Here is a 9521-nt window from a genome sequence, read left to right as displayed (position 1 = left end):
GTGTCCAGCTGCTGCCGCCCAGTCTGCTGCCAGACCACCTGCCGCCCCAGCTGTGGAGTGTCCAGCTGCTGCCGCCCAGTCTGCTGCCAGACCACTTGCTGCCGTACAACTTGCTGTGGCCCCTCTTGCTGAATTTCCTCTCTAATTACCAATCTCGAGGCAGCCATAATCACAAAAATCTAACCTTTTCATCCATGTTAACTTTTTCCTGTACTAAATGGCTCCTACCTTTGTTGTCCTGACACCAGAAGAGAGTGCTGCATTAAGTACCACTCATATTTCCCAAGGATTCTCACCTCTACATGCCTGTCTTCACTTCCATCCTTCCCTTGGCCTTTACCATTCTGTGTTAACTATTCTTCAATAAATATTGCCTTATATCAGAAGTATATATTTTTATATGTCTATATCTTTCTTCATTTATTTTAAGCGAGAACTATTACTTCCAAGATGAAAATATGTTGCTGTGACCAGGAAGGAAACTTGTTTTGCTACTACATTAGAGGTATTCATAGTCCCACATTAATGTAGGATTATTCACGATGGCTGGGAAGCAGAATTAGCCTGTGTCTATCAACTGATGCATGGTCAATAAAACGCCTTATACATAATGGAATGCTGTTTACCCATAAAGTGGGTGGAGTCTTGTAATTTGTGACAAGAATAGAATTGAATAGAATTGGAAGATGTTATGAAGTAAAATCAGCCAGATCCAGAAAGAAAATACACATGTTATCACTCCTGGGGAACAATCAAAATGCCTCTTGAAACAACTTCGCTGGCTTTGCCTGTTCTGTATGAAGCCACTTCTACTGGGAAACAGTTACTTGATCAAAATAAAGTCAATAGAATAGTTATCTTAAGAGAAAGACTAGTAAAATGCTAAGACATTCTAGAATGGGAAATGATCATGATAGTGGAGGATCAAAGGGTGAGAGGTAGCAATGTGGAAGACAGCCATTCTGGCATTTAGAGCCAAAGGGCAGATCCAATGGAAAGCCATTAAGAATAGGAAGTGACTTGTCTTGGTTGAGGCTAGAAAGGCTGTTGGATTTCTGCTTCTGAGATGTTTGATTGTCATAATAATGAACTTGTAACTGTCAGTATTTGTCTGTGATGGGCAGAGCCAGTTGTCAGGCAACTCCTCTTTCATCTTCTTAAGAAGATGGACCATTAATTAGAACATATTAATTTTTTATTGATATTTTTTTCAAGTTAAGGTTTTTCTGTGTAGCACTGGCTGTTCTGGAACTTGCTCTGTAGATCAGACTGGACTTGAACTCAGAGATCCGCCTGCTTCTGCTTCTCAAGTGCTGGGATTAAAGGTGTGCACCACCACCACTGGGGTAGAATATACTCTTACTGACAGCATTGAATATTCATGGAATGAGAAGAGAAAGTCATTGCCTTTCCTAAGCATCGTTTAAGAATAACTTGGGGTTTTTTGTTTTTTTTTGTTTTTTTTTTACACTACAGGATGCATGTTACACTACTGAATGTTCTCAGTTGGTTATTTGAAAGAGTAAAGCTTTGGTCTGTAGGGTGATCCCACCCATCTGACGTGAAAACATTGGAAGAAAACAAAGCCACATGCATTGGATAGAATTCCATTCCTCAACTCCCCAATCCCCAGGCTGCACCTAGAGCCACTCACTCTCTTCCTTGCTGCCCAGCAGTCACTCTCAGCAGGGTAACTGGTCCTCTTTGAAAACCCGTGTTCCATCATTCTACAACAGGACTTGTTTCACTTCTATTAATTAAGTCACTCTCAATTTCTGCGATTGCCTTCCCAGCTACCATGCGTCCTGCAGCATGGACCTTGCAGGAGGACCCAGACTGAGCCGTGGGTGAGGGAGGAATATAGAGGCCCCCAGTCACAAATTGTTGGGAGAGGAAGCTGCTGATTTAAACTGACATGAGGCACACAAGGGAGGGAAAGGAGCTGATTTTGGAAACTTCACATTTGAAAGCAAATGTCTGTAATTATCTAATTTCATAACTTCTTATCTGTTAACACAACTCATAATAATAAATATGTCTCTTGACAGGGGTAAAAGGTATAAAAGAATCTCTCAAATTCAGAAAACTCACTCTCTTGAGTTCCCAGGACAAACCTTTTGCTTCAACCATCACAGTCAGCATCTGGTGGCTCTGAGCAGGGCTGTGGCCAAAGGTGCTGTTGGGAGAGCAGCTGCCAGACCACCTGCTGCCATACCAGACCACCTGTTACAGGACCACTTGCTGCCAGCTTAGCTGTCACTGCCACCACAGATGCTGTGTGTCCAGTGGCTGCAGGTCCAGCTGTTGGGTGTCCATTCACTGCTGCCTCAGCTGTTGCCATCCCAGCTGTTGTCACCTCAGCTGCTGTGTGTTTAGCTGTTGCCACTCCATCTGCCCCTGCTGCTGTGTGTCTAGCTGCTGCTATTCCAGCTGCTGTGTGTTTAGCTATTGCCATTCCAGTTGCTGTGTGTCTAGCTGTTGCTGCCCCAGTTGCTGTGTGTCCAGCTGTTGCATGTCCAGTTGCTGCTGCCCTAGCTGCCGTGTGTCCAGCTCTTGTTGCCCCAACTGTTGTGTGTCCAGCTGTTGCTGCCCAGCTGCTGTGTGTCCAGCTACTATATCTAGCTGCTGCCATCCAGTCCCTTGGCAGGCCACCTGCTGTCACCTATTCTCCTGTGGATCATCTTGTTGAATTTCATTCCTGACCACTACTCCCTGGCCAACCAACATGTTGCCTGAGTACCTTCTTCATTTCCTTTGTCTACCACACTTGGCCTCGTTCTGACCTGTTACCTGCTACTGTATGTATTCACCCACTGGTCATGACATCAATCAACCACTTAAAGCCATTTTTTTTAAGCCAATGCCATATGAAACTACCATGCCTATGGCCATGGCATTCTGTCAGATGACCCGATGTGTCACACTAGTTCACTGGAGCAGGCTCCTGCTATTGCACATAACTCACCTTTTTATGGAATCCTTTATGACAGGCTGTGTCCCTGTAAATGCGTTATTGGAATCATAAACATTTGTAAACTTTATTTTTAGCAGTTATTTTTTTTATTTGAGAAATATGTTTGCATTTCTGTGATCTAAATAAAGAAAATAAAATTTTTTATATGTCCATCAAATTCTATATGAAAGAAAATTGCCAAATCATTAGTTGGTTTTTAACCATGCCAGATTTCCCACTTTACTTTCAAGCTTATTAAAAAAAAAAAAAAACAGTAACTTTTTTCTCATTGGTTTTTGATTATAAGCTGACCAACAGTCTTGGGTTGTGGCAAGAGCATATGTTGCCTGAGACCAAGTTCCTATCCTCTTTAGATGATTCACTGTGCAATCTGGGATCTGAACTTGACAGGAAGATCTATATCAGGCAGACTGTGGCAGTAATATTGATGTGAGAGAAGTGTAATATACAAATGTTAATTCAAAGAAATAAAATCACTCAAGTCTAAAATGGACAGCTTGCAAATGCATGAGCCACAAAAAAGTCAAAATGAACTGAATAAGGGCTAGATGTTCATGAACTTTTGAAAGGAACTAGTAACCTTATGGTACTTTCAAAGACAGGGGATGGGAAATCCTGACATTTGTGACAACATGAAGCAAACTCGGTAACTGTGGGAGTAAAGAAAGCCAGAGATAGAAATACAAATAGTGCACGATCTCATTTATACTTCATTGAAAAGAGCCAAGGTCCAGAAGCAGACAGAGTAAAAATGGGGAGACATGGGAAGTGGGGAGGTGTTCACCAAAGCATATAAAGTTTAAGTTATGTGTGATGAGCGAGCTCTGGAAAAGCAACAATAACTATAGTTGCCAGAACTACGTCACAAGACTGAAGTCTGATAAAGCAGTAGATCCCAAAAATTCTCAGCACAACATGATAATAATTCATGTGATGTGGTGAAGACATTAGCTAGTTTATTGTAGCAATACTTTTCACCATGTATACATATACCAAAATATCACATACACTTTTGATATATACAATTTTGTTTGTTCATCATTCCCTGGAATGTGTACAGAATAAAGACTGTATATAACTGATATACACACTGATATAACATATGAGCAGGCTGCCATGGTGCTAGGGTGATTTGAGCGAGGGCTGGTGTGGGTGGCATCGGAGGACTTCTTGGAGGAGATACTATCACACAGATCATAAGAGTAAGTAGCGTTGCAGCGGTCTTGCATAGTGTGCATCAAAGCCTGGAACTTCTGAATGCTATTCCTTCTGTCGACTACAGCAGTTCTGTAGAGTTCCAGTTTGCTGTTCTTATCAGATCCAGTGGAGGCATTCCCAAGACATTTCTGGGTCAATCTAAAGTACATGCACAAACATAAGCCTGCTCTCATGAACCTGACTGTGAGTTACTGGGCTCTGGCAGGCTCTATCTCCATTCCTTCTGAAACCTGTTAAATGTTAAAGACTATGATCAGTGGCTCATTTCACACTAAAAGTAATTGGATTCTAAGAGTCTTATACGTTCTTAGGAAATGTATGTTGGGACAATATTCCATGATTTGACTTTGACCGGTATGTTACCTTATAATATATATATATATATATATATATATATATATATATATATATATATATATATCCCCCACCCCTTTCAGAATGTGTTTGTGTGTGGGAGTTAATATAAAAACAAAATCATGTGTACTAAGCTTAAAGCATATAGAGCAGCTGTGTGAGAGTGGTTTTTCCAAAGACAGGATAGCAGATACAAACAGTTAATAGATATAAGAAAGGAAGTTAAATGAAATTGCAATTAAGAAAATGTATATCAAGAGGAAAATTAAAATTATGAAGACGATTTTGATCATAGTCACGTTCTGATTGTAGGGCTGATGACAGTGTGTCGAATCCAGATGGTTTGTATGTGTGAAGATCATTTAAACTGATGACATCTTTGGAGGACCATGTGGCAACAATCATAAAAACAAAAAGGCAAACCTGTAGCCAAATAGTCAGGTGTGGTACGTGTGCCTGCAGTCTTCGCACTCAAGAGGCTGACGCAGAAGGACCCAAGTTTAAGGCCAGACAAAGCCACAGGAACAGACTTCTCAAAACCAACCAACCAACCAACCAACCAAACAACCAACCAACCAACCAACCAACCAACCCCCAACCCTTACCCAGTAATCCCACTTTAAAATTCTAAAGGTTTCTGTTTTCTTTTCCTTTCCTCTTCTGTTTGTCATTTGGTTTTGTTTGTTGGTTGCTTTTGCTTTTGTTTTCAGGTATAATGTTTCTGTGTCACCAGGGCTAGTCTCAACCCGATGCTCTTGCTTCACCCTCTGCAGGCCTGGGACAACAGGAACACATAGCCCATGCTTGGTTTCCTTTGGCCCTTTTGTTGTAGACCTTTATCACTTTTTCTCTTATGACTTCTCCTTGGTATCTCAGTTTTGGTATGTCATTTTGACTTTTTCCCAATCAATCCAAGGGTATTCTTAAATAAAAAAAAAATGAGAACCAAAACAACAAATGAAAAACAAACTCCCTTCTTGGTCTTTTGCCAATGTTGTGTTCACGTATACACATCTGTTAATCCCCCACCCCCGTTTCCTTATCATTGTTCATTTCTCATTCATTGAGGTTGGCAAAAAGACTCAGTGTGCTTTGGCTGTTTCTTCATTATCGCTCTCTCCCCCTTGTTGCATTTTGAGACTTTGCTGTTATTCTGTGATATTTTCTTTAAGGATTTTGATAGGTGTTCATTCATCTCTATTTCTATGGTGCAATCTTTATAGGTAGTTGCTGTGGTATTATAACCATCTCAGAGTTATAACAGCGTATCTAGACTCATACCGATTTTCTTTGCAGAGTTGAACCCTCTGCTTCCAGCTCTTTCTCCTACATTAATGCCCTTTTGTCCTAGATTTCTTTCTATCCCTGTGATGACACACCATGACAAAATGCAACCTGTGGAGAATGGTTTATTTCATTTTATTGCTTGTAGTCCATCCCTGAGGGAAGTCAGGGCAGGAACCTGGAGACAAGAGCTGATGGCAGAGGCCATGGAAGAGTGCTACTGGCTTGCTCTTGTTCCCTATGGCTTGCTCATCCTGCTTTCTAACACCACTCAGAACCACCTGCCCGTGGTTGACACTACCCACAGTCAGCTGGCCACCACACATCAACCATCAATCAAGAAACTCTCCATAGACTTGGTGGTTTGACAAAAGCATTTTTTTCCATTGAGGTTTCTCTTCCCAGATACATCAGTTGTATCAAGTTGTCAAAACAAACAAACCCCCAAACCAACCATGACACTTTTCATGTGCCAGTTAATGCAACACTTACCCTTGCAACTTTCATAATTTATCTTGCTGCATATTTATCTTGCTGTTTTGTTCAGAACATAGTTCCTCTCTTCTGCATTTCAATCAACTCTTCCTGTTGGTTTCTGCACATGAGGTAAAGAGCCTCCACCTGCCACCCATGGCTCAGGTTTTCCAGACTGGCCTCCTTGGGGCAGACAGAGACATAGAATGCCTATCAACTTTTGCTCTTGTTAAAATCTGTCTCATTCTTAGTAGTTCCCTGGGAAATTCAAGTGTGACAAGTACATTAGTGTTCCAAGACGTGGAGCAAAGCCTTGTCGCTCAAGAATCTGGAGAATTGGCTTGCTTCCTGTATGATCTACTTCCCTGATCCTCGGAGACAAGCCTGGAGCTGGCTTTTTTTATCCTGAACTTACTCAGCCCAAAGCTGGGTATAGCATCTAGGGCACCTCCACTCTCCTTTAGACTTGACTCCTAAGACAGGATTGTTAGTCTTTTACACAACTACTGAATACCCTCCCACCAGCAGTCAGAGGCAGACAGATTAGAGGCAGGGGTGGGGGAGGCATTTATCGCTGGGGAACGCCTGGGCTAGGGGTTGTGGGAAATGTTTATTCACCTACTGCATAGGCTCTCAGTGGGAGTGGTAATTATCAGCTCCATCAGTCCCAAGGCTAAAAGGCTAATTAAAATCCTGACATATGGAGGACAGCTGGGGAATTTGGGACTTCAGACCTAATATGAAGCTAAGATCATTCCAGAAAGCAATGGAAGCTGGGTAGTTTTGTCTGCTAGGTGTGCACTGAGCTAGAGAAATACACACTGCTCCCAAACCTCCTTGAAATTGCCTCTTTGATCCCTATAGTCCCTGAGGACTCTTGTATTTAGGAGCTAGTCCCTTTGATGGGGGCTATTAAACTTGGAGTGCTTCATGTGTGGTCAAACTCCTTTCAGGGAGAGGCTGTAGACTTGGTTTCGTGGGGGTAGGGACCAGGTCCATAAGTCCTACTAATTACATGTCCTGCTGGTTCCCACATGGAAGCTAGTTAAAGGCTTGACTCTGGGGCATCAGCTCTGAGAGAATACAGTCAACCCCTGCATGGGGAAGCTGAGTTGAGGGTGGGGTGTCTGTGGATTGCAACTGCAAGTGCTTACCTGCATGTGTAAAGCCATCTCATCGTCCTAGCAGACTGATTAAATACCAAGCCAGCCCTTCCCAGGGTTAGCTGACTTAGGAGCTAGCCTCTCTGTGAGAGCTATAAATATTGAGGAATTCAACGGGTAGATCCACTCCTTGCAGGAGAAAGGTTGGAGGCATGGTTTTGTACCTCATGTGAGGCAGGGAAAGACTACTCAGGATGCTTGCCCAAGACCATACAATGTCACGCCTTTCAACAACATTCCAGCATGGAGTAGGGAGGGGCTCATGAAACCCTCACTCCTAGATGAGGAGCTGTGATGGTTGAGGGAGAGTCAGCTTTCTTGAAGTGTATGGCTCCTAGTAGATCAACCCCGTTCATGTGGATAGAGCCTCACACCCACGCATATATGGGAAGTACAAATGAACTCAGTAGTTTAAAGAAAAGGGGGCCATGAGGTTAGGATGATAGAGGTGGATCTGGAGCAGTTAGGGGTGGGATGGGAGATAAAAAGGATCACAATACATTGCATACACATGCACATTCTCAAGGCATGATTAAAAATATCGTATTAAAAATATTTCCCTGAGATCTTTCTAAGCCGCTGTCCCTTTGACTCCTGGATCAATCCGTTCCCTTTGTGCCTTTTACTTGTGTTTCTATCTCTAAGTTGTAAAGTTGCTACACTTCTGTGCTCTACTTTGGCATCTTATTCTGGGATGTAGAAACTCTAGTTGTGTACTGGGAGATCACAGGAAAAAGAAAAAAAAATAGAAGAGACAGTTTCTAGTCTCGTCTCCAGATCTCTTGAGTCAGACCTGATGGAGACTCTGCCGTGTACTCCCTCTGGTTTGCAGCAAGCTCCCCTCTCCCCTGACAAGGCGTTGCTTTCCAGGTCACCAGCAGGCTCCAGATGTGTGTGACTTAGGTGAATGCCTTCTCATGAAATGCACCAGTGGAGATCAGAATTTTGTGGTAAGAGCAAGATTCAACATATTTACAAGACAGTAATTTAAAGTCATCAACTAATCAGACAACAGATTCAACTATAGAACTCACTCAGCCTTGACATCCACACACACCCCCCTTTGTGTTTTTTTCTGTTTCTTACTGGGTCACAGGGATGTGGTGTTGAAGGTGATTCTTAGGGAATTTGAGTCAATGGCTGGTTACCTGACAAACTTCTTCAGCATCTCAACTGATATACGTGGACTGGTAATGATGGCTAACCATCAGGCTGGCCTAGAATGCCCAAACCCATAACATTCTAAGGATATGGCCAAGATGTGATTTTTTATGGTCAGATATGATTATATATTCTTTAATTTTTTCTGGTTTGTAAAAAAATTGAGAAGAAAAGCAATCAGGTAAAAGTTAAGGTTCTTTAATAGAACAAAATGAAACAAAAGTTTCATTATAAGAAATTATTATAGTCCACTGCTGCCACCTCCTTCTGCCGCTCCTGATGCTGCTTGTGTGCGCCTTCAGTGTGGCCCTGGTGCCTCTTTTGTGAAGCAGCAGCTGAGAAGATTCCAGCGCTCACCATTGCCGTCGAGAAACCCAAGGAAGGAGTCAAGACTGAGAACAACGATCATATTAATTTGTAGGTGGTGGGACGGGATGGTTCTGTGGTGCAGTATAAGATTAAGAGGCATAAATCACTTAGTTAACTAATGAAAGCCTAGTGAGTGGCAGGGATTGCCAATGAGGCAGATCAGATTCTGGTTTGATGGACAACCTATCAATGAAACAGACACATTTGCACAGTTGGAAATGGGGGATGAAAATATGATTGATGTGTTCCAGCAGCAGACTGGAGGCGTCTACTAAAAAGTGAGCCTGCTACTTCAGATGATCCTACACCCGGGTCCAGTTGGTGTCCTCGGGGATTTAGGATCATCCATGTACTCGTGGGTGTAGGATCATCCAGTGGGGCATGGTAACCTAGTAATGGTCACCACCTCTAAAGAAAAGTGATTCTAGCTCTTTAGCTGTGGGTGGGGAGCATCAGGAGCCCTTTTGTGAGAGCTCAGCCAGAGTTGGAACATCTATGCATGCCCCTACCATCCTGCTCTAAGC

At 42.6% G+C, this 9521-nt stretch overlaps 1 protein-coding gene and 1 pseudogene across 3 annotated transcripts in view; both read left to right on the top strand.

The window, feature by feature from the left end:
- Nucleotides 1-132, top strand: part of LOC110332195 (keratin-associated protein 4-1) — a 495-nt gene extending 363 nt beyond the window's left edge. For 2 of the 3 annotated variants that reach the window (XM_021213285.1, XM_021213283.1), the window contains exon 2: nt 1-132. This exon is cut by the window's left edge. In XM_021213285.1, coding sequence (XP_021068944.1) covers nt 1-132 — 132 coding nt within the window. The other variant, XM_029546411.1, reaches the window with a different exon arrangement.
- An 8242-nt stretch (nt 133-8374) lies between these two features.
- LOC110331865 lies at nt 8375-9272 on the top strand (annotated as a pseudogene).
- Nucleotides 9273-9521: the final 249 nt, after the last annotated feature.

The sequence above is a fragment of the Mus pahari genome, chromosome 14 (assembly GCF_900095145.1).
Source record: "Mus pahari chromosome 14, PAHARI_EIJ_v1.1, whole genome shotgun sequence".
Classification (NCBI taxonomy): Eukaryota; Metazoa; Chordata; class Mammalia; order Rodentia; family Muridae; genus Mus; species Mus pahari.
Note: the sequence above shows the minus strand (reverse complement) of the source record. Positions and strands in the feature narration are given on the sequence as shown.